Genomic DNA, 26,951 nt, shown 5'->3' on the forward strand with positions numbered 1-26,951 from the left:
CATCGATCTATAGACCGCGGCGGCGAGGAGGCGGATGGAGAGATGGATTCGCGGTGAAATATAGTTCCAGTGGTCGTATAGGTGAGATCAAGAATTCATGAATTCTTGGTTAGATTGATCTATCCTTCTACTGTCAAAGGTCACCTTGAACTGTTATTTGGTGTACATAAATTGTGCTTTCTCGCATGTATCCTGGTAATAATGTTTGGTGTACCTGAGCTTTGCATTTGAAAACACAATAAGAATATGGCTTTGATGATCAGATTTATTGTCTTTGTTATGTTTACTAAACATCCGAAAGGCATATGTGCTTGAAGTACATTTGTAGAAGGATACACTTGCCAACACCAAGAATCAATAAAGCACCAATAAAATATTCCAAAAGTGTATGTCTAGGCTCCGAGATACGGGTGGGTTCATCCCGGTTTGTCGTGAATACATTGTAACATATACCATATCGTGCCTGCGGCTCTGTAGCGGATACCGACTGATCAATCTCGATACATACAAACTTGATTATCGATCTCCAACATAGAATATCTAGATATGATTATCTTGTTTTCTGGGCAAATTGTGATCACGTGATCATCAGATTTGAGTGACGTAGTGTACTGATGGATGAATAGAAGAGGCAAAAACTATAAAGAAGACAATAGAAGAAATCAACATACTCGTCTTTTCTGTAAGATTCTTCTGAAACATTTCTTTAAACAGTTTAACCTTACCGAACTTCTATATCTTCTTATTCAGCGCTCAATCAATTTACATATTTCAAATCAAGATTTCTCATCGATCGAAAATAGCATTTCTGCACCAGTAACTGCAGACTCTCCCGGGAGAAATGGATTCATTTCTAGCGAAAGGGCTGGCAAATTCACTTATAAATCGGCACATGAATTAGATTAACTCGTGACTTGTTCTCGAGCTGCTTCCATAAGAAATATATCTACGATGTCAGCGTAAGTAACTCCCAATAGGCCATTTACGAAGCATTGGGATTTCAACTACATGAGCGGACTAGCTAGCAATCGCTGACCAGCTAGCAATCAGAAATCATTATCATTACATGGATTTGGAATGAGGGTCAGGTTTCACCCCAACTGTAATCTTGTCAAGTGTCACACTTTTCCGAGATTTTACGGGTTTTTGTTGAAAGTGGGGATGAAACATCGTAATGAACACGACAGGAATCCTCTTTTTTTAAATATATCTGCTGAGACAACACCACTCACAATACTGTTCATTTGAATTCTAGACTACAAGTATAATAGTGTTGGTTTGAAAATAACTATATACAAAAAGAATAGTGTCAGTGAGAACTTCATTTTGTTACGGCATCTGCCGGGCTCTTCCCTAGAAAAAGATGAACCCTTCAACAGATTTTACGCCAACATGAATTAAATTGAGACCTAAAAAGCATGGTGTGACTGAAAAACGCACGCAGTCCAAAAGTACTAGATATTTCTACTGGTAACTCCTTTTTGGACTACCCTGTACATGACACGGCATAACTTGCATAATGTGGCCTAAGCCACAAATGGTTTATAAATCATTCTTTTCTCACGGGTTCTCATCAAGATCGACTGCTCGGAAACTCACCACCAAGCTATTAACTGGCAATCCTTTACCCCGCCCGAGGACGGCTTCAGCAGAATTCAATAAACCACGAGATTGCCTTTCGTGCAACACCAGCCCCTTTACATGGCAAGATATACACCATTATGCAAATACAATTACCACATTTAATTTTCTCAAATATTACTATCAATTTAGCTGATAAGAGGAAAACGTCTTGTCGATTTGTATCTTTAGGATGTTTTTCAGAGCGTTTAATGAGCTTTGCGCTCTTGGTGAGTGTTATCAAGCTCCCGGGAAGCACGAAGCATTTGCTGTTTTTCTGCAAAATTACAAATTACTGATTGTGATATTTCCCTAGTGTTCTGATTCGAGAAGATATAACAAAAAAACTTTTGATGGAGACTAGTTCTCATGGTTGCAAGCTGCTTGTCGGTTCTCACGGCCTTTCTCGAACGAAATGAGGTCGTTTGGATAGAGTAATCTCATTATTGGAAGCGTTTCGTAATTGTTTTCTCTCGAAAATAAACTTTTATTTTGACAAAAATTGCTGATCTCTGAAACCAAAAGAACTCTTCATGTGTAGTGCTCTTCGCATCATGTGATTTGAAACGAAAACCAGTCCAAACAAAGTACATACAGTATTATCTTGAAACATGAACTTTTCAATAAACCGTGGCAACATCTGCTGAGGATTTCGCCATTTGAATATTATTTCCATAAGCTTAGTGATGTTGCTATCTTCCATACTCAGTGATGAAGGCTTTCGTGTTGTCTATTCCAAATACTTTTTCGTACCATATCTCAGATGGCCTAAAATCACAGACCAGCTTTATTTATGCCCTTCCTCGTCGATAAGTATTTACCATCGAGGACATACATTATATGGAAAGGATTGTTCGACAGACCTTGACCTCTGGTCAGCAACTCTCATCATTCGATAGTTAAAATTCGAAGCTAAAATTTATTCAGAATTCGATTCGTGAAATGCAAAGCCATGTCTTTTCATCCAATGCGACGACCTCGAAACCAGATGACTCTTAAAAAATTGTTTCTGCTATTCTACCAACCAGACGTCAAAAAACGTTAAACCTCACCCCTGCTTTCAGATGAGATGACAACAGAGTGCGTCGCTTAAAAAGTGTCCGTCCCTATGGTATAGTGACGGATTCAGATTGATAGAGACTATTGCCGTCAATACATCTGAGATAAACAATGCATACAGGTGTAACAGAATCCTTTGTCTCGTGGCCGCTCTGTCCTCGAACATTTAAAACTTTTCAAATTTTCAATTTCATCTGTAATGATATAGAGTTGATTCTTTCGTAGTAATTAGGTACGGGAAGTCAGCGGCGTAGGGGTACAGAGAGCATATGATTTTCGGAAAGGGACCTATTTTTCAGGATTGATTTAAATGTCTTCTTTGATTAATAGCACGTGGTTCACTAAGATTAAAATGTTATCAGGCAGGCTAAAATCCGACGCTCAAACACCTGGCGTACTCTGATAATCCACCCTATGTATCCCTAATGGAATGGAATACCCTTAAAGTGCCATTCGTTGACATTATATAGTGACCCTCTCAGACTTATACAATCAGCAACACTTTGTGATTTAAGGTAAAAATGAAATGGTTCATGATTTCTTCATTAATCCAGATGGATGTTATTTCAGTGTTTGTTGCTAAAAGCATCTCGGATCCGCTAATTGATGGCTGCGAATATATGTGTTGTAGTTCTTTCATCAACGCGCTAATGCAATCCTCTTTCTCGTATTTGCCTGTCATGTCATAAGGGAAGGAAGTTTTGTTTAATCAGGGGACCAAAAGGTTTTGTTTAATAACTTGAAATAGGTGTGAGCGACCCGATAGGTTATTTTCCAGAAGCGCTCTGTCTTCGTCTGAAGAAAGATATGGTTCCATTGTATGATCGAAACTCTCTGAATAAACTTATAAAGTGTACAGTCACAGTTTCTCACTGATGTTATAAAAATATGCTTCACCTCGACTATCACATTAGAGAAGGGAAAATTGACGACATCTCGAGGGAATGATGAGCCCCAACAGGGTCCAGAGATCATTTCGGGAGTTTCGAAAACTGAGCATGACCGAGGCGACGGTAGCCAGTACCTGCCTAAATGAGAAACACAAAAATGATGGGCATTTGCTCAAGAAACACAACAAAATAAATGATGGGGATTTGCAAAGGTACAAAGGTACGATTTATTTTAGTTTTGCACAATATTTTGTGAAAACATGATACGAAAAGAAGCTGACTTGCTCTCACGGAGGATAATGATTGTGACGATGTCGATCGATGACGATGACATAAATGAAATCATAAAAAACTAAACAATATCTGAATTTTTTCAAGGTTGAAGGCAGTTCAGATCGTTTGCCAACACGTCACCGGAAACTCATACTGAAGCTGCAGTTGTCTTCCCTTTTTTATAAAACAGATTATATACTTCGTACATTGTAGCGTGCCCACATCGGCCTATTTTGAAGAAACTGGAAGGATGGGCAGCATCTTTTCAGCCAAAAAAAGCGGATTGAGGAAAATACTTGTCACAGCAGGATGCCATCACATTTACCAAGGATTCATAAAGACTTTATGAATTCTTGCTTTTACCGATACTTTTGTTATGTCCACGGAAGAAGAACAAGTACTCATTCTTCTTTCTTTGTTCTTCCTTCCGGGTTACTTGACCATAAGTACAGATCGTGTGAGATGAATTCCCAATTGACCCCACCTTGTTATTTATTCAAACCACAGGTTAACCAAATAACCTTATGAATCACTTATTTACAAATATCCAACTAATAAAATCCCAAACAATGATACATAAATATTTACGCCAAACAAGTTCCATTCATAAGACGAACGTGCTTATGAATCTAATATAATATATAAAAGAGATTGACCGCCAGGGCGTGCTTCCTTTATTATATTATGAATAAAACAATGGCTATAATAGGTGGAGTAATTAGTAGGTATCTTGTGACACCATCTAATTGAAGTAGCTGTCAGCTTTATCACTCACTAGAGTCATACACTATAAACAGGCATAATATCCACTTTGTAACCATTACTGGATGATTCCTTGTCAATAAATCATGAGACCTCCTCGAGACGCTCAGCGTAATTGTCGCCTTAAATGTGGTTTGCCATATACTGGTTTGCAATTCGAATGATTATCGGAAAGCAAACGCATTAGTTCAGATATTTTACTCTGTCACCCTATAACATAGGTATCGAGATGCAATAGACCTTTTCTTACCATCACCCTGACTGTTTATGGTCTAAGCTTGGATCAGTTGACGCTCATCCTGAACCTCGTGATCTCATGCTCCCGTGGCCGGGGTATCTTCATAAGATTCAAACATCTTGGTGGTCAGGATGGTTGACGCTGTGCTTAGCTAGCAATAAAAAAACTTGGTTGCGGATATCGTTTTGAAAATTCAAGTCTTATTGGCATGAATTGGGACATATCTGGTTTTCGAGGACTGATTGAAATCATTATCTTTGCGAAAGGATCTTAGTGTCATTGAGTCGTATGTTAGCAACTACCATTTTGAAAAAAGGAAAGTCCCCAAGAGACGCCTACTCAGCTGAACAGTGCAAGATATAGTTTTCTATTCATAAATTGATTGAGTTCAAGTTCTTCTTCATACAAATGTTTTAGTAACATTATTAACATTTACACCTTCTTAGAGTTAATATACCCATTAAGCTTATCAATATATCATCCTGTACAAGTCCCCTTTATCACGTACGCGGAATAATCTATCAAAGGAATCAATATAGTTATTAATAAATAATATATCATTCAGGTAAAAGGTAATTTAACTCAAAAACCATTAATTAGAAAGGATACGTGTAGACTATCAGGAGAAGTTGCTTACAATTTCAGATTTATCTCATATTAGTTTTCGAACAACTTTAACTGAATGCCCCACAACACAATTCCTGAACCCACAAACGATCAGGATTATTTAATTTTACTTTAACTGAATGCCCCACAACACAATTCCTGAACCCACAAACGATCAGGATTATTTAATTTTATTGCCCTTTAAGTCCTTAATTATTAATTTGCCAATAATGATCACTGACTGTCGGTTGCTAAATCCTCCTGGCCATTTCGAATTCAAATCATAACGTGGTCGAGATGGTAAATGGACCATTTAATGAATGGTTAACACTCGGAGGAATCCTAAGTTGATTTTACGCCAAGCAACTGGGCAACCGTGCGTTTCGGAATCTAAATTATTTTTATATTCATAAGTTGTCACAAAGTTAACTCGTCATACGTTCTTGAAGTGCAAATTTGTTGTCATATAGCTTTCGATAGGAAAAGCGGGTGACTGATGGTAGCGGTCAGTATCAATAGTAATTCTTGGGTCGCTGGTTCATATTTTCATTGCCACCATAACCGATATACATGTAGACACCAGGGCCCGGCCTTTGTTCAAAACAAGTTGGCTGCTGATTTGGCGTTCTCTTTAATAACTTGGCGTAAGATCATGCACTGGACTTAACTGAAGGAGATAACGCCGATAAACGTTACTGTTAAATTTAACGCCAAGTATAGGGACTTTACTTGTTTTTTAAAGAATAGGGCCCGTACGATTTGCATCATTCAATCTGTCTTCAGTTTACTGATAAACTTGTCGATTGTGGAGGGGGGATCGATCGAATAATTTTTCACAAAAGCTCAAATCAAGAAATAATCTGTGGACTTCCATCGAGCCAGGTACATGTACAATTCTTCAATGAGTACTGAAGGCAACTGCAGCAATCTATTCAAACAGTTCTTGGCTATCTGTGTCATCTTCCCCGGTACTCCTCCGATATTCTGAGCTATCTCTCCCAGGAACCATTCCGACATCCTCCAGATACGGCGACTATTACTCTTCCCCATTTAGAAGTTGACATCCTATTAACATATCAAATCGTCCCGGGATGATCTATGAAGTTCCAGTGTGGTAGTTTTGTAAATCGATAATAAAACTGGTGGAAAATCTTCTCATGGAGTTGCAATGAAAGTGTGACGATGTATAGAAATTGCGTGTCTGTTGTTCCACTACCATATTTCACGAACCTTCTATCTTCTCTGAGAATTTGCGAAGATATAAAAGTCGGAATTATACGTTTTCTCACTGAAAAACCAGAAAGAAATGTCTTTTGGAGCCAAAATAAAACTAATTACATGAAAATTTATCTTTTTAAGAAATGCTCGCAAATTGCGAAGATAAGTCGAATCAAACATCCCAATGAGAGGTTTTAAAAAAACTACATTTGATTCGTATCAAAAACGTACGCTGGTCAGGCAATCACTTGGCAACTGTTACCCGGCCAATGGGGAGGCTTGGAGATTTGATATGCTTGTGTCCGAAGAAGCCCCCAGCCTTGGGGATGATACTTCACAGACAGTGTACAGTATCACTTCTACATGATTACATATGTGGTCATTGTGTAAGGAAGTTGGCAGCTCAAGTCAAGGCAAAGTCACTCGGATGGCTGCGCATCACAAAGAAGGATGTGTCAAGACCCAATCTCAATTACCGGAGCACACCACAGTGTAAAGCTTTGACAACGGTTCCCTAATTGTGGACCCATTTAGGCATCACTGGACATACTATCCCCGATGAGTTCAAGGTAACACTATCTTTTACAACTTGGTGGAATATTGGGTTGGCCAAAGGTAATAGTAGAAGGGAAGGTGTAGTGTAGATGCAAGGAACGATGACTTTCATAATATTTACCAGAAGATGAATGTATCAGTTACACTCTATACAATCTGAGGTTTATGTAATACGTTACTTGATATAGAGAGAGGATCTATTAGGTGACAGGGTATACCGTCTGATAATTGGTCACTGGGGGTTTGAAGAGGACAGTGGTTTATGTTGCCAGAAGAGGTAGCAATTACATGAAGCATAAGGTCAATCAAGTTATCCCGAGAGTACCCTTGCTATATCCTTGTGACCTTCCTCCTCCTAGGTCATGTAGGACTGGCCAGCTTGGTTCATGAAAACAAAACATGGATTGATCACTGCCGTAGCCTGGCTGTACCAAACGCAAGGAAAAACCTTATGGTGCGACTTGTCGTCACAGCATATGCGTATCCAGGAGAGTTCACTTTTCCCAGGGGAGGGGCGTTTTCCAAAATTTAAGTGATTTCGCGGTCGATTCTAAAGGTCTCTTTCAGCACTCAGAGAAGTTTTTACGGTCAGATCCAAAGACTTTAGTTGAACACCCGACCCCTTGCGGACGCCTATATGGTCACTGCGAAGTCTTCTGAAACTCCTTCATCGGATGAGAAGAGCTATGAGATCGGGTATTAAATTGACCTCTTTTCAGCAACAGATACCGACTTATGGTTGCACGGAATTAGCTACTAGAGGAGACTCGGGTCAGCGGACATCTACTCTCAGCAAGAGTCACCAGTATGAGCTAAAGCTGGTCGAAGTTGCTTGCGAATATCGGGTAGACGGCCTCCTGTCAACAAAAGTGAGGACAAGAGGGAACAAGGTGTTAAGGGGAATCAATCCACGACCTCAAAAGATTCACCCACTTCCACACGTTGCAGACTGTTAGTCTTCAACGATAAGTCAGCCACCAGAACGACAATGAAGATATCCTAGATCACTCACTTTATGGTCTTCCCGCATCACAATAAAGCTACTGTCAAGTGTCAACGTTTACTCTAATCTCTGCTCCGTGTTTCTGCCAACACCATTATAAGATTTATGGCGGGATCCACGTCGGCCGCCGACCATTGCGTCGCCAACTGACTCGGTCATGAATGCAAGATGCCACTGATTAGTCTGATGCCTTGATTGGGCTCTTTAGCGTCAGGCTACGGCGGGGATGGCGAGACTGGTGAATCACGGACTCTTCAGACACAGATAGAGGTACAGCACGAATTCCACTACAAAGTCTCCCGCTTTGGTTACCACCGCGGTACAACTATCTACACCTGGTTCTAGCGGCTATTTGGTCAGTACTTAGTTGGGATTTTATGGTGATACTTCCCCTTTCAATAAATGCGCTAGAGATAAAACTACTGAATCAAGACATCTTGGTAAAAGATAACCCAAACCTTTAGTACACAAGCATTGACCAACAGACGATAATATGGAGCATTTCAACAATAGAACTACTTGGTCAACGCGTTATGGAAAATGCATTGTTTCCTTTTCATGAGTTTTTAATAATTGATGTCGGTTGACAGGTGAGGGGAGTCCAGAATAATCTGGGATATCGATCTGAGAATGCGAACAATTAACAGTTTACAAAAAAACTATTCGCAACGGTCATATCTTTAGCGATTTGCTTTCAGATTTAGCATACCAATGTCTGAGCCTACAAAGACCAATGCCATATATTTAGATTGTAACTGGCTGGTTTGGGTTATTTTCAAAGTGGTCATCACCCAGATCTGTCAATGGTCGTTTCAAGAAATGGATGATATTTTCAATTATTATATTAAATGGATATAAAAGAGAATTAACATCAACATCGAATCTATTTATCTGAGGGAGATGGCATTGCTCTTCGAAAAAGATATGATAAATATGTTGGATGTTTTTGTAGCCTTCGGGAAAATGCATCGTTCCGTCAGACACAAAAATACCCTCTGTTGTCAGTGTTTGTTGGACCTTTTTAGAATCAATCCGAGAGACGGTAAGCGAACTGAGATTACTTCGCACTTCCAACGGACCGCACTAAAAGGTCTTACATGTAAGTTATTAAATGATGACGTTGTTCTCATAAAAAAAAATGTTTACCAGGCTTTTCCTGGGGCAGACCGAATTGAATCTCCAGGGTGTAGTTATTAATTAGAACTTTATCACGCGACGAATGAAAGTTATCAAAACACGCTCCTGAAGTCATGCAGTTTACCAATTGAAGATACTGCTTTATACTTAGTACGTAAAAAAGTGTTTGTGTCTTTATCCTTCATATGAGATCAAAGATGAGGAGAAATCAAACGAGAATATCACTGCTTTGGTAAATGCTGCAAAATCGAGGTTTCTGGGGCTTGTAACGGAAATACAAGAAAAGTAGGTTAGACGTTTGTAACAGGGAGCCTTCGTGACGTGTGTAAAGACGTTGTTTATCGTTTGATAGTCTTTGAGTAAGATGAAGAGGCAGACACGTCATATTGTTAACAGCCGAAAGCACCCCGTGATCGATTGACTTTTGTCGCTGCGACCTGCGACAATCATCGCTGCGATGTTTAGTTTCGAAGGTTCTTCATCGATAGAAGTGATGCTGGTATGCTTTCTGTGCCATAGCGTCTTCAAATATACGGGTCAGTCAGATTTGGCTGATGATCGAGACATTCCTTATACCAAACCTTCCCATTTTATTCAGAATAATAGTGGAGAAAAGCAGTTTGTACTATTTATCTAACTACACGTACATGTAAACCTTAAGTCTCCTTTCCCGTTGTAAAGGAAATACCATGATACCTCTCGGCCACTGCGATCAGTAAATTGATCGATGCTGCTGTACATGTCTCTCTCCCTAATGAGCTTGGTAACGAATTGGATTATCAATTTACAAAACACCCAGTGATTAGCGCGACATGGCAGTAATTACTATTTCCTGGTGGGAGACTTGTGTTGGATAACAAGGGCAAAGAGTCAACAGATATACTTTTTTACGTACAGATGACAAGTTGATAAATGAAGCCATTATCATCGACCAATCCTAACCTGGAATAACTTTGCTCTGAGAAGATGTTGGCTGCGATGGTTAGATTTATAGTTGAAAACTAGGAAAGTCACTGTACTTTTATAGCCTTAAACATGCATGCTGGAAATATCTAGTTTTAGAGAGAAAAAACATTGCCTAGTTGATATCTATAAGGTGCTTCACGCAGGTGTAGAAGTAGAAAAGGTCCTGCTGGAATAAGTGTCCGGTCCTATCGTATTTTGACAGATTATGGCATATGATTCTATAGAGGCAATGATCGTTAATACCTCAGTGATTGGTAAAGCGCTTAAGAGAATCCTTTGTTCCCTATTCTAGGCCATTTCAAATTTCTACACCGATGAGGCAGAGTCATTCAAATAAATTTATTTGAAAGACTCTGGGTAAGGTAAACATTCATTTTGCCTTTTTCTCGCGTTCATATGAAAAAGGCTCAGCGAGACTGCATCTTGCCCTGTCTATACTTGTACAATAGATTAACTTTCTATGCTTTGTGTTGCCATTGATGTTTATTGTTGCTATGGCAAACTTATTTCTATCGGCAAGAATACAACACTCGATGTTTTATTGAGCTGTCTTTCTGAAAGTGTGCCTCGAAATAGACACTCAATGAATAATTGACCTTAACCCTTCATGCTCCATCGGTCAGCAACTTGGTGAAACTCTGTAGTTTAAGAACAAAGGAAATGATTAGCAACTATCCAATCGATTTCATGTCCAATTATCCTCGAGAATGGCGTCCATGGTTAGGTTGAGAGGGAGTTCAGAAGATGTAGCTTTCCTTTGAATATATCGCCATTAACGTGCGGCTAGAGTGAAAACGACCACGCATGTATCATAATACAGATGATACAATTGATCGTTTTCCATCAATCACCCCTCGTAGCATAATAACACCAACAACCTCACTGGAAATAGTACCTGGCCTAAAAAGTGGATGGTGAAGTATTTTTCAAAGGATATGCAGGTTGCCACCTGGACTCTCATTGTTTTATAGGTCCTTTGAATGACGTACAGAATAGTTTGAAATATTAATCGCCAATATTTTAATTTTGAGTTTTTGTTTAAATCTTTTAAACAACTTTCGCGAACTGTAAAAATTAAGAACTGCGGTGCTTAGGTTAACCGCAGTCTCGTCAAATGATCATCGGCGGAAAACATGGATACGATAGGATCGCTAATATTTCAAGTTTGAGTTTTTTGTTTAAATCTTTAAGCAACTTTCGCGAACTGTAAAAATTAAGAACTGCGGTGTTTATGTTTACCGCAGTCTCGTCGAATGATCATAGGCGGAAAACATGGATACGATAGGATCGCTAATATTTCAAGTTTGAGTTTTTTGTTTAAATCTTTAAGCAACTTTCGAGAACTGTAAAAATTAAGAACTGCGGTGTTTAGGTTTACTGCAGTCTCGTCAAATGATCATAGGCGGAAAACATGGATACGATAGGATTGCGTGTACTTCAACGAGACAATGCAATACTGACAACAGAGGAACAGTCATAATTTTCGACTCAACGGTCGAAAATCCTGTTTGCAAGGTCATAGCTACACCTTTTTATAAAGGGAGATGTTGGTGTCCTTTCAAGGAAGATCAAAAAGGCTTTGAAGGTATATGGAATCTTAAAATGTCTGGTTCAGCGAAAAAAACAAAGACACGTTGATGTTAGAATATCACTGGCAACGAGGATTGGATGGAATTTATAGAATATGTATCTTTAACGCGTTGAGAGTATCAAAAGAAAGATCATTATTTTCAGTTCATTTTAAAGAAAAATGCAAGCAAACCACCAAAAAGAAGTTTTATTTTATCAGTCGAAGACTGAGAATGCTTTGATGATATACAAAGAATGCGATCATAAAGAAAAAAACAGACGACAATCTGCCTAGAATTGCCAGTTTGATCTATGGAATCCTAAAATATCCCAACCGGACCAATAAAAATAGACGGTAAGCATGATATTTTTAACACTACCTGTAGACGTATTTTCAAAAGTTATTGCCGGCGCTTTATACTTCTGGTGAGCCCTTTCATCCGCCCTCACATCGAAAAAGCCATGGCCTTCCATCCTGGCGATACTGTGACACTGGTTGGTATGAATGAATGAAAGACGGAGAAAGGCTTGGCGTCAATCGAGGTGCTCTGCCGCCCCTTGACAATGCTTGAGAAACAAAAAGTACCTGTACATGTAGTCATATAGTCATGTAGTAAGTGAAATTTGCATTTTTTCATTCCCTATCACAGAACGACACCAGTATTACAGATATAATTCACAACAACAATACATGTAATTGCAATAAGTAGTACATGTATTCCAACTATTCTTGCAATATATTGTTTCTCAAGGGACGATGTGCTTTAACATGTTTCAAAAAGTGCCTATATTTTCTCAGTTTGCACTGTTTTTGAAATATTCTTCGGAAAAAAATGTGTGACGAAAACACAATCGATGCCTTCCACATAATGTACATGAAGTAAAATAGAAAAGTCCTTTGGAGGACTTCCAATATGTGAACACCACTCGGGTTCGGCGAGGATATAGAAAATTCTCAAGTTATTACCTGTCACGTAGATGCAATACACAACTGGCTTGAAACATTAACTTTTTGCTCCGATAACCATGCCATGAACACACAAAAAAAGTGTCTCTTGCATGAAAATGACATGTTTGCACTTACACTGTAACAAACTATCGATAGACGATTATTTCTTCTCTACAAGGTTAGCGGAATAACAAACAATGTACAAACAATACACTATAAATATATCGTCTGCCTTCAAATGACGTATCTTGAACGGATTTGTTATTCAAAACAAACAAACTTCTCTATTATCTAAAACTAGCAAAACGTGGAGCAAAAAGAAGCTTATAAATAACCCCAGGCATATTACTGGGTGTGTCAAAAAAAGTTGAACGATTATTAAGATGCAAAGAAGCGATCATAAAATAACTCTGATCGTTTTTCAACGAGTATAGCTTTGCCAATCCATAATATTTTGTTACAGAGGCTGTGAAGAGATATTTTGACAGTCCGGCTCTTTTGATGTAAATAATGAAATGGCCAGGGGCCATGTGATTGCCTGTGGTCAGAGACAGGAATATTGATTTCGTTGTAGTTACAGAGACTTTGTTTTCTGTGACAGTATTGTATATCAAAGTCACCCACAGATGAGCAAAAGGCCGGTAAGAATTCCTTTATTACAAGACCAAGTATCGAAAAGTTTGTTGCCACCTTCGCCAGCGATATATTCACCGCTTGGCTGGCGAACTATGTATCAACTTCAGATTTTAATGATGCTATATAGATCACAGGTTATGTCAAAGTTTATACATCAGAAACTATTATCCACTGCCTTGCTGTATTTGCTCTGATGAGGGAAACCTACGAGACAGAGACACGGCCTTTGGCGGTGGGAACGAAAACGGGAAGTCATTATTTGTTTGATTAGTCGCTTTGCGGGGAAAGTATATACATGTATTTCATTTCTTATTTGACAGGGTTTTTTTGTTCAGACTCTATAACTCATCGGAAACTAATTGATTGCTTTTGTCAGTGAATTAGCCGACATCAAGGCTGACCAAAATGTCAATAGGTATCTTCAAATGTCTCGAAGTTTGTCCATATCAAGCCGGTACAAAAATTTGACCATATTATGCTAGTCATATGTAATGAAAGCATTCGAGTTCACGATTCATCACTGCAGCAGTGACTCTGCTTCTTCTTCTAGAACGTATGATGACGTAGTATTCCATGTCGCAAATCCCGAGAAGATTATCATAAGATTCTTATTTAAGAATCTTATTCTTATTCATGTTGTACATGATCATGTACAATCATACAAGATTCTTGTAAGATTCTCAGTGGAATTCCATAGGAAGTAATGACAAATATGGTACTAGAGTGTTTTGATTATCTTCCTGAAGTGAGGTCGAAACTTCGCAGCCTACGTACTATACAGTATATACTAAAAGGATGAGAACCAAACCATAAAGTGCTCAACCACCCGCCACAAGATTCTTAGTGTATTCTTTAAGTATGCCGCCTGGACAAAATTGGTCATTCCTTCCATTGCTTTTCTTGTCATTCCATTCTCGGCACGACACCAACTAAATCTAAATATCCTGTTTTTCAGAACAGACAAAGCACGAAATCAATTTGCCACTTTTTGCCAAATCACTGCTGAAATAACATTCACTTAGCTAGCAAAATATTGTGATTCGATGGTCTGCCATCCCCGCCAGAAATAGCATGTTCTGCTTCTTTCAAAAACATGGCAGTAATTTTCTATTTGTTCTATTGATTTCCTTTTGCCGACATGCATAATGTTTTTCCATGTAATACCCGCGATTGCATGATGCGAAACGTATCACGTCATTTGAAGGATGACTGGAGATACTGCCCTATAGCCCGCGGTCAAAGGCGTTATGATGAGAGGAAGTTATTACCTGGGGCTGGTTTCTGAAATCACGATCTCATATAGTTCGTTCGCCGCTACAGCTACTATAAATAAAGAGCATACGTCGTAATGAGGACATAATTGCATTTGATGTATGATTGCATTGGTATTCTTCGTTTTGAATCTATGGCTTCTCAAAGTGATGTTATTAACCTTCCGTCGATCTGGTTAAAACTCATTTTTTCAGACTGATCAGCAATATGATATATACCTTATACTACACGAAACTATTTGGAAGTCAAACGCATTCACATATTGGGGGCATACAAATTTGTATATGCATTCATCAGTACATCACAAATTATTTAAACCATCTTAAAGTCATTGAAACAGCGCCGAAATTGCAAACTATGTCAGTCAGGAGAGCACAAACGTAACGCCAGCACAGCGCTAGCTCTCGACGCATCTATAAGCAGCGTTGAATAATTTATGAAAGCAAGGCAGCACTCAGCCATCGACCGCTAGCTTTGCTGCGCCGAGTATAATCCCGCTGAATGCCCGAACCACGCTTCTGGTACGCCCGTTAGCTCCCCTAAATATTATCCACCCGAGCAAGTCATGAAATTGATTATGTCCGCTTCTTCTGTGCTATTTTCGTTCGTCCAAAGAAGCTAATTAATACTAACATACCATTAGCATTTATGACATGCTGCTCTTTATGTAATTACCGCTGCGGAGGTTTTCTAGTAAATGTTCCTTCCTCTTGCCGGTATGTCTGTGCTTTCAGTCAAATTAGATCATGGATGCTCGGCCACATTATGGAGACAGAAACTACATGTACATCTAAAGCTTTCTAGATAGATGAATTTCGGACGCTAGGTAAACTGATGCCTTCTTTACAGTATTGTATTACAGTTGGAGAGAGAGAAAGAATGGTTCTCTTAGGAAGGGTACTAGGCATACGTGAAGTTGCCTTTAGTCTCATTTTTTATGACTCCCATCTAGAGAAATGAACTCAAATTCGAATTCAAATTCTCTTTCCCGGGCTACATTCACCAAGACTTACAGCAGTATAACCCTTTTTTGACTTTCTTGGAATATCTGAGAAAAATACTCCCTTTCGGACTATGTTCCCAAGCATGTATCCAAAAAAATCTCATTCCCTAGAAAATGAGAACGCCAATGTCACTCCTTACAGGACTCCCAGGGTTTTTTTGAAGTAATCTTAACCCTGGGACATATCTTTTACTGGTGATGATAAGCTGTGTGGGGGCAGGAGAGCCATTTACCTCAGTCTTATTTCCAGCGGGCTTATCGTCAACAATGTACTTGGACGAACTTAGCTTTTAAGTATTTGCACTGTTGGTTATTTCCAAAAACCACAACTATTAATAGCTGCTCAATCCATCGAGATCGCCATTGGCGTCAAGGGCCAGTAGCGGCGTAATCTCTTATCGATGTTACTTGTCCATCACAATGCTTCATATTTCATATTTTCATATTTCATATTTTCCCTTGTATTGATTCCTTCAATCGTCTGAACTCCGTTTCAGCGAAGTGACTTTTTGCCATGGCATAGAATTACGAATGGGCGGGGGGGGGGGGGCTTCTGTAGATAAGCCGGTGCGTTGTATTCCGAATCTTTGTAAAGCCACGAGACATGTTCCATATGTCGGTTGTCAGCACGACGGTGGCTTGTATTAATTCATAAGCCACAGTTACATGATAACACACACAGAAAGACAACATAATAAAAACAAGAAGATGTGTTATACTTCATTGCGTTTCATTCATTTCATTTCTATTATTATTTCATGTATATCACCAATGTACATCATGAATGAAATCATTACGCTGAGTCATATATCGGAAATCTTCATGTGAAAATCCGAAGATTTTCCAATGAAAACCTCCACGTGTGAAATCACGTAGATTTCCTCGTGAAAAAACACGACAATTTTCACTCAGTTAAGAAAACACGAAAATTGCCACGCGTCAAAACACGAAAATTTCCTCGTGTAAGACACGAAAATATTTAACTTGTGCAAACACGAAAATATCATCGTGTAAACACACGGACATTTCCTCGAGTTAAACACCAAGGATACCTGTCAAAACACAACCATTTTGACAACTGTCAAATATCATATCCTATGAATAAAACAAACCACAAAACATCCATCCGTTTAGTCAACAGTGTTGGTATCACATTTATCAATACCTCATTTTAAAACATCAGAAAACTATGAATCATGAACGTTACTAAACCATTCTACTGCACCAATATACACTTTATATATATTTACATGTATAACAATATACTACACTAATTAACTTGAGCCCCAAGGGGTTAAACATGAGACATGTTCATTAGATTGGATTCCGGATAAAGACCATTTGATTGAGATAACGTCAAGAGGTTACTGGAACCCACCAATAAAGTTGGCAACCTGAACTTGACACTGACAGCAATCTCCATGGGAAAGATTTCCGCACCCTTGCCCGGTTAAGGTTACCAACACCAGCACATTATTAACAAAGGATAGTCAATCTACATCATTCCGTTGTTTTGCCCCTCACCTCGCAGTCAAAAGAATTCAGCGGCTTTTGTATTTGAACAAAGCCCGCTCGCACCTAGGCCTAAATTCCCATTGTTCTACTGCTTTATCAAAGGGTTATCAGGGCAAATCTTGATAACATCGATCCCTCGAAACCGCTTTCATGGGGGTCGATGGGCTTAAATTGACAAGGGCAAATATACGTTATGAAGAGCTAATTAAGTACATGTATCAGCCAAAAACTCCAGTTATGAAACTTAAAGAGCAACATGTTACCACATTTTGTTTATTCAAGATATGTATTATTTCAGGGTACTTGAGGTGAAACCTACCCTTGAACTTGTCATTATGCCCGGTGTGTGTTTGAAGCTTTAATAAATACCTGGATCTACCCGATGGCAAAGATTTACCAAGTATCGCATCAAAATGAACTAAACAGTACTCTTGTCAAGAGTTGCATTCAATTCAACATTGAGCAAAATAACTGCAGGCATATCCTGACGCAGATGAACCTAGTGATGCAGAAGTCACCAGTTTTATTTGGAAAATCTCAGTAATTGGTAGTCTTCGTGATCATCTCAGTCAAGCCTAAACCAGTCCCCAGCTAATAAACAATGCAACTCATTAACACCTTCAGACGCAGCCGTTTTGAACTGTCTTTGACATCATAATTTGTTTGACGTAGGCCAGGTTCGCATTATTTACAAAATAGCATCACACGTTGTGTCGTGTATTCATCCGAATGGTCGGCGTATCAACACAATCACAGAGGAAAGCCATGTGAAGTAAAGACAAGTGATACCATAGAATATCAACGTTAACCTTTTACCAGAAATCTCATTACTACTGTCACCTTATTATCATTTCTCGAGAAAATGGCTTTCAGATTTTTGATGATTTCAAACGAAAACGTAGTACATGTAGTTGATGAAAAAAATGTCATATGGCATCAAATACATGTATCTATGGAGATTTAAGGTGTTATGATATTCCTTGGCCTTCTTCATAAAGCTTGCAAACATTTTAAACACAACCAGTCTAGAATCTGAAAGAAACTAACAAAACAAGAAAATAACGTCACTATTGACTCTAGTGCGTGTAACATTTACTTCTATATTCAACCATTCATCACAAAACAAAATCAGTTCTAACAGGTCAAAGTATCTACATGTAAGTGATAGCGGAGGACTATCAACAAAAGTTTGGGTATTAAAGGGATGTTATCCCGCCATGCAAAATCTGCTGACAAAAACATTACTGTTAGCTGTGAGTGCTTCCTCTACATAATACTGTTCTTCCAACAGGCCCAGAAGAACCTGTAGCTTAACCACTCCTTAACATTCCTGCTCTGATCGAACATGTGATCATAAGTCAAACTTGCACTGATAGATTCTGTGGTCTCTGCGTGCAATTTCCAATCATACGAAATCTTCTGATGACAAGTCGCAACCAGAATGCTGGGATTAGATCACTTTAAGTGGAGACCAACTGAAAAGCGACCAATTTTAAATGACAGGATGTAATAGATAACACCTTAGTTCTGACAAACTTGTCATGTCAATCTTGATAAAATCAATGCTTCGGATATACTAACTATATTTCTATCACAACCTTTTGATGATACCGACACAAATATCGGTCACTCTTCGATCTCCTAAACCAAACATGAAGAATAGCGACTCTAACTCTACTGTTCTCGTCATCCCAATGAAAATGATAAGTTACACCATCAAGTCTTTGCAGCCGATCAATCTACTCTCTCAATTTGTTGGCATCTATCAATTAACTATTTAACTACCTATCTATCTAAGCATTACAAAACTACCCAAGTATTCAAGATAGGTAAAAACCACGTTAGTTAGCAACAAACAGCCTACAGACCTTATGTAATTTGAGGAATAAATTTAAGTCATATCGTGCCTTCTTAAACCAGTTTCAGAGTTGTCATAATATTGTTATATCCCATTATCTACAGCATATTGTCGTTGCAATGTTAGTCTTACATGTTGCAGTTCGGAAGTAATCGCCACGTATCACAAACTGGTGTTTGTATATACATGTATGGCAGTCAGCGAAATTACACCCCTTCATCAACTTACTTAATAAGCACCTTCGACTTAGACCACAGTTGGTCAAGGAAACCCTTTCCCGCTATGTTCACTGTCTCCCTTCTCGCCGAAGAGGTGATTCAGCATTGCACAAAACCTACTACTCAAATGCCGGTGTAGCTGCCTAAAATGCCCAGTCCGGAAAATGTGTCCGTCAATATTGTATGGGACTGATGTATACGATTCTATAGATACCATGACTTCACGTATAATAGAATCATTCGTCCCCCGGAAACTATTTTTCTGGGGCATTTCAAATGTTTACACCTGGCAATGCTTTCTAAACCAACCCTTGTCATCGTATTAATCTTTATAAATGTCTTGTTTCTAATTCGGAGACACTAAACTCTGCACATCCATTTATTAAGACAAACACACAACTAATAGGGAATTGATTAAACCCTGACTTTTTTGGGGGGCAGAATAAATTGTCTTTTTCCCTACTCACGAAATAATCCCGCGAGTTTATGCGGAATAAATCTAGAAATATCTTTTCCTTATTTTCGATACACATGTACAAGGTTAACAAAAAGCTACAAAGCCAATTTCGAAACAAAACTAATCTGTTCGTCAAAAACGCCAGGGTCAAACCTTAACAGTCATATCATCTGGTGGAAAAAGATCAAATAACTGCCCTGCAATACATGTAGTATTATTAACGTCCACTGCCATGCCAGTTGTCTCATTCATGAACTGGGACAACCCCAACACCGCACGTCTCAGCGTTGTATTTGAAGACGTTTGATTCGACCATGGTCACAACCAGCCCTTACCCACCTGCAATGCCTAGCATCCCAGGAAACCCATCACGAAGTAGCGTGATGAATCACCTGCAATCACTCGGGCATACAGTCTGTTGAGCGATGACATTTTCAACCGTTTCTTTCACTGTCAGTAGTCCGAATCAGATGACTCTAGAATGTTAGTAGTGTCAGCATACGGCGAGTCTTTCTGCGATCTCGTCTTCATCCTCTGATGCGAATTATGATTAGAATTGGGCATGGTCGCGTTCATGTTATTCACGGTCTTTTGTTCCGTGTGACCTGGTTCATAGAGTGGGTTCACTATCTCCGCATTCCCCTTCTGGTCAGGAGTGAGAGAGTACTCCAGGTGGTTCTTCATTTCGCCAACCTCCTTCGGATCTGTACTGGCAATGTCATTCATCTGATATGTTTTATATTTCTGATGCGGTGGATCGTCAACGAGAACGCTACTTTCATTTTCGAACGGTTTATAGTCATAGATATGTCGCAGGAAAATAAGCATTGGCGCGTACATGATATTGCTGAGAAATATTCCTATATTTAGCCACATGAAGCCTATACTATGTACAATAGAGGCGGCTACAATGGGACCAAAGGCATAGGCTAGGGAATAACTGATATCAGCAATAGCGTATACACTGCCGTAAATGGAGACGTGTCTGACGTCCACGAGGTAACCTAATGTTGGTAATATTGCAGTATCTACAAGAGCAATACCGTAGCAGATACCACAAATAGGTAGCATGAGTACAGCAAATGACTTGCAGAACGGTACTATTAGACAACACACGCCCTCGAGGGCGAGACCTCCAGCAGCCATTGCCCATTGGTATTGTGGGTATTTCTTGGCCATTTTGACAGTTAAGTAAACGCCGAGGATGTGGGGAAAGAAAGCCGGTAGCCAGATCATCCCCATCTCCCATTCGCTAGCGTCCATTGTCTCTCTCATCCAAATCGCAATAGTAGGTTCGAGGAACGCTAGGGACACATTTGCCATGACAAGGGCTCCAGCGCAGCATGCTATGTAAGGGTCAATGATCAGTTTGTGGATCGGGGTTCCTTTGGGCATTTCCTTTGAGAATTCCGCCCTCATTTGCCGGACAGGTTTCATCACCGCTAACAGAATGAAACCGTCAAATAGAGCGATTGTTGCGAGGAACAGGAATGGGACTTGTTTACCGGCGAATTGATACAGCACACCTCCGAACGGCGGTGCGACCAAGCACCCGAATGATATGAAAGCCAGGGCAATACCGAGAGCAGTACTTCTTTCGGTTTCTTCTGTAAATCTGTCCGCGATCATGGCAAGTCCTGACGTGTCGGCGAATGCTGACCCCAAGCCCTGTAAACTCCTGGCGACAAATAGCACTGCATAGCTCTCACCGAAAGCGAAGAAAGCCGTAGAGAGAAATATGACGGATAAGCCAAACATCATGGGTAGATCATAACCGTACCTATCGATAAGAGTACCAGAGAGGGGGTTGAACAGCAACTGAACAATAGCTTTTGAAGCAAACAACACTCCTACTGCAGTGTCCTCAGAGTCATATATTCTCTCATCAAGTGTCCGTTTCGGCGCGGAGTAGTTATAAACTGGTGTATAAGACCGGTTACCATCAGCGTCCGTCCCATTGACTGATATAGAATAGTTGTATCCACCAACTAAGAAATATGTCGGTTCACCCCAAGCATTGATACTCCGTAAGTAATCCGGAATGATTGGTACGATGACCATGTACAACATGTTATCCAAAAGGAGGGCGATGCATACTGTTATTAACACTAGTTTTCGCTGAGTTTTGTGCTCGTGGATTTTGTCGTTAAGTTGCTTTGCAACCACAGAAAGGTCTTTGTTGATGATCGGAATGACAGGCATGTTTGCGGTTACGTTCGCACCAAATGGAAAGAAGGAATGCTAGTTTAGGTCAGCCAAGAGATGATGACTACAGCGTGAAGTTGAAAATGTTTACAAGACCCTACCTGGGTTATAACATGCTTTTCCTGCGTCTCGTGAAACTCACTTCCAGAATCAGTAATCGAATTTATGAATCACACAGTATGATGAAACCGATCTCCGGGTTACTCCGATTCGTCACTCGCGGAGACACAAAGTTAGTAAAGTATTTGCAGAAAGTTAGTCCGCTCAGTTTGAAAGCATAATCCACAGCCAGAAGCTAGTAATGTCATTCACATGCTGAAATTTCCATTCAATTCGAGAAAGGTATATTTACCTTAGAAAATCTGTAGTTTTTTCCACTTTTCCCAGCGAATATCCAGCGTCGACCAATTGCAAAAGTTCACATCACCGCCTCCTAGTGTTCAGCATACACAGCCTCTTTTGCAACTTGCACATGCGCAGTCGGTGTCGGTCCCCTTAAAGAGCAGAAGAAATAGTCGCCATTACTCCTCAAGTTGCGGTCACGTGAATCAGAGTGAGTTTGCCTAGAGAAGGGTGTTGGGGCGAGAAACAGAGGAGAAGCCTAGAAAGACAGAAAGAGACTCTTTACGATGTTCCAAGCTAACACTATCCCCGACGACAAGAAGTTAGAAGTTGTCGATTCTAGTCTATCAATATTAAAGAGCTAGCTCGGGAGAGAGCTAGCTGTGATGGTAGCAGCTATTGATTTGCCAGTTGTCGCTGGTGGGGAGCGTGTACGTCGCTTAGTATTGGCTAAACGGAGGAGCCCTTGGCATACTCCACTTTCCCTTTGTAACTTGACAACACCTCGAGACTGTAGTGGATTATTGGAGAAGAATGATACACTAGTGATGTGGTGATTCATTATATACCAGTCTGTTCCGGGGCTACATAAATAAGTTAGTACTTCGCAGTTTGTTAATATTTTTTTCCTTTTGCAAGGAGTTTGCTGGTGCTACATCAGGAATGATTATACCCCGTACATACAATCATGTAGAAAGCCACAAACTCTATATACATGTACTGTAAACAATAGATATACTATTCACAGAATTCGCCTATCACTAGATTTGCGAAAACAGAAACCGCCAAGAAAAAACTAGTAGGAAAATATACCATGAAAAGTTTATTTTTAGAGAATTTAGCGAATCGCCCAAAATGGCAGAGGCGTTAAATTTGGAGGTAAACAGTAACTCCATTTCTTGGTGCATATCATGAAGGGTTTCAAGATCAAACATTTGAGGAAATTTAATTGGTGTGCAATCGAGTGAAGTTGCTGCCATTGGGCTTTGTTTTACATTTGAGGGAGGTTTACATTACAACATTTCAAAGCCAATGTTCGGACAAATGAAAGTGACGCTAGGCTTAGTTTGCAAGGAGTGTCATGTTGTATTATAGAATCACAATAAATGATTGAATCTCAGGGGTTAATCACGTAGTATGCAGTAAACCAATGCCAGAATGTCATCCTGACCTTTACGGTTGACCTTTCGGTATCATTATATGAAAGGGAACAATCCCCTTATCGAAGATGAAACGGAATTCACGCTGTATCATGTGTAATATTCTACACATAATGTGTGATAACAACACAATAATGTCGTTGGTTTCATCAAGAAAAGCGCTGGTTACAAAAATTAGCTTATACTCAACAGTTTTCTGGTCCAGTGACCTTTTATCATTCGTAAAAATGTACACTGGCCATTTTGAAATTACATGACATTCGGAGTATTATTGTGTGCATGTTCCTTACTAATAAAGCTTAAAGCTTTTGACAAAATTTTTTTGTCTGATAATGAAATGAAAAATACAAGTTGACTACAATACAATACATTTCAGCCGTCTGAAGTTATTCGTATTTCGCCTACGCGCGTGTTGTTCCGGATTCAAAGAAATCCGGGCCCTATTTTCATACACCCACCATTCACGGAAACGAAGATGGCGGACATGAATGACGCACGTGATTTGTTGAATCAATAGTGGTGTTCTTATAGATTTCTTCAGTAATTCTGTATGTATCAATGATGATGAAACAAAGCGGATAAAAAGGTGGATCAATGGCTCGAAGAATCGGATAGTTATAGATACTGATTATGATTCGAGTTACATAACAGGCTAAAGATCAATTGCCGATTCAGGCGTTCTATACACATTGATACATGTACTTTGTGAAACTATATTTAGAACGAAGTATCACTAACATCTAAAGTGTCACCAAAACAGTTAGCAAGCTTGTAATCGTACCAATATATGTATATCTTGCTAATCTAGATCAAACCTACCTTTTCTTCAAAAATTATTGTCACCTGTGCCTTGTATTTTGTTTCCCTGTCACAACCCCCCACAGTAAACGACAGACCTGAGTTGGACAAATGAAAAGTGTTGAGTGGCGTCAGTGCAGCCACTGATATATCTGCGAATGGCTCTAACAGGGAACATTCATTTTCCCTAGCTGCGTGGTTCTCATTATTGCCGGCGTAAACGTTTGGAATCGAGGATAGAATGTCCGGCGAACAAATACTTCTATTATGCACTTTTAGACAGTGATGAGGAATTGACGGTCATTGTCTCTATGGAACTATATGACAATAATCTGTCAGAATACAATAGGGTCGGACACTTTTCCAGTTGGACGTTTTCGACTGCTACACCGGCCACCGACATGGTGCAGATTCATCGGATGCCTTATTGATGCCGCTGCACAACCACGATGAGAGCCTCCTCTCGGATACCACCGATGACAATATTCTTTGTCGACTGTTCAAACAAAGGAAATCAATAAAGCTATGGATTAGACTCAATGATGTGGTAATTGAATAATACATGGAAACTAATGAGATGGCAATCATTACGTGCTATAGAAATTCATAGGCAGATTATCGGGATAGACAAAGGACTTAATGGAAATTTAATGGATTATTCTCTGCATCCTTGACAGAGCACTTTATGACATTCCTCCAGGAGAAAAATGAAGATATTTTAGATTTCAGTGGAAGAGAACTATTACGTGTATGCGTTGAAATGGCAGAATGGTTTAACGACGCGCACTGTCACTGCGCGGAGGAAAAATCCCAATTGCCTCTGTTGTCCGCAGGCGCCTTCCCCACCTTTGAAAATGACTCTAGTCAGAAGGGCTGTCAAGAAATTGGCCAAGTGAATTAGACGGCCCCAGATGCGTCAGGGCAAATTGCTTCTTAAAGCAAATAATGCTCCCGTTCCAGTACAAACATAATCCAAGAAATTAAAAGCAATAGGCGGACAATTGATTATTCATTCAGATAAGTGTGTTGAGTGGCACGGAATCTGATTATGCGGCAGCTAACGCGGGATGGGGATGGGACAAGTCGAAACGGGTTTTAGCGGCGGGATAACTGGAGACTATGCTCTGTTCAGGACAACATGGGATACGATTGTGAAATGGGGATGGGAGCTCTAGTGGTTGGATAGTTTGATATGCACAGTTCGGAAGAGGCTCTGTTTCAATGCATGATGAACTGGTTGATTATCACCTATTTTCTCAAATCAAAAGTGGTGTACTGTAGTCAAAATAGCGCTACAAACAACAGTAATAAGATCATTTCTTGGTCCTGTTACTACCCGAATTAGCACCATGCCACTGAGCTTGTGCACCGAGAACACACACGATCTATTCTTTTCCGTGTCTTCTCTCCGTCAACTTAAGTCTGTAAGTAGGGGGATACACCAGAGTATGCAACAATACATGACGGACTGATGCAATAGACGAGCTTCAAAACAAACTAAACCATGTCTGCGCTTGTCGTACAAAATGACACAAGAGATGTCATTATAATCTCGCCCGCAGCCTAGACGCGGCTGAATCCTTGTTACACAAGCTTGTTACCTCACACGACGGCTGTATACATCTCGTGGCCGCCTCCAGCCAGCTAGCAAACAGCCCATCATATGACTGATTCCTCCCTCCCTCAGGGGCGCCAACTCGCTCATTTGCTTTCAAAATGGAAGAAATGGGCCCAATTTAATCCGGGCAATTTGCCTCCCTTGGTGGCAAGACGTCTGATTTATTCTCCGGCTCATTAGGCTGCGCACCATGAGAATTTATAGCCGGAGTGTATTGTTCACCATCCAAGAATAAGATGGTGACTTTTCTGTGTTCATTTCTGATGGTTTTCATTATGATGTGAAAGGTCAAGAGAATATATTGTGGTTGTACACTATATATCACGATTAGCCCTCGGGACGATGCCAAAAACCATGAAGTATTCCCTCATAACTGCGAAATGGGGACTTTTGTGAACTGTTCTTTTCTGATGATGCTAATAATGCCAAATGTAAAAAAGACCTCTCAAAAGAATATACCACGGCAATAATTCACCAATAGCTTTTTCGGGATGTTGCCGGAAACTATCACACCAACAGTTGAAAGCAACAACGCGCTCTGGCTTCGCCCAAAACCATGCTGTGCGAAGGTGACATTCTACATGTAATATAATGGCTGACGAGAGCATGACATGCCTCGTTATCAGCACGAAAAGCTTGATGACACTGGCATCTTTCGGATGAATCGTCTTTCTCTTGTCCTTGGTAGTGACAACAGGCTGATTATATCAAACACTGTCTCGCATAATTATTTCTGAACAACCAACAAGAGATTTTAATGAGGACGAACGCTGTCAGAAAAGTTAATAGATGAAGGATCAAACAACGCCAGCTTTATCAAAAAAGTTCAAAGACCTTTCCTCCTTGATCAAACCAACTGCCTACAAACAAGACAACATATTTTTAGCTGAAAGGGGGACTATAGGCGGGAGCTGGGGTCAAAATGGTCATATGTATGGTTGAGCCCAGATCATGACCCCAAGCGACCATACCATAATGATGGGAGTGCAGAAATTGCACCCAAAGAGGAACAGGCGGTGTTCTG

The 26,951-nt window shown here is 39.8% G+C and overlaps 1 protein-coding gene across 6 annotated transcripts in view; it reads right to left on the reverse strand.

Annotated features, from left to right (window-relative positions):
* LOC135487480 (probable vesicular acetylcholine transporter-B) overlaps positions 1 to 26,951 on the reverse strand; it is a 119,315-nt gene that overhangs the window by 49,582 nt on the left and 42,782 nt on the right. The window contains exon 3 of one of the 6 annotated variants that reach the window (XM_064771185.1): positions 22,111 to 22,503. The exons of 4 other annotated variants lie outside the window; for them this stretch is intronic. Coding sequence is in view for 1 of the 2 variants with exons in the window: in XM_064771221.1 (XP_064627291.1) it covers positions 20,258 to 22,006 (1,749 nt within the window). In the remaining variant the exon portion in view is untranslated. Of the gene's footprint in view, positions 1 to 16,484; positions 22,611 to 26,951 lie in introns of those variants that run through there. One more of the 6 variants, XM_064771221.1, reaches the window with a different exon arrangement.

This window comes from Lineus longissimus, chromosome 1 (genome assembly GCF_910592395.1).
Source record: "Lineus longissimus chromosome 1, tnLinLong1.2, whole genome shotgun sequence".
NCBI classification, from domain to species: Eukaryota; Metazoa; Nemertea; class Pilidiophora; order Heteronemertea; family Lineidae; genus Lineus; species Lineus longissimus.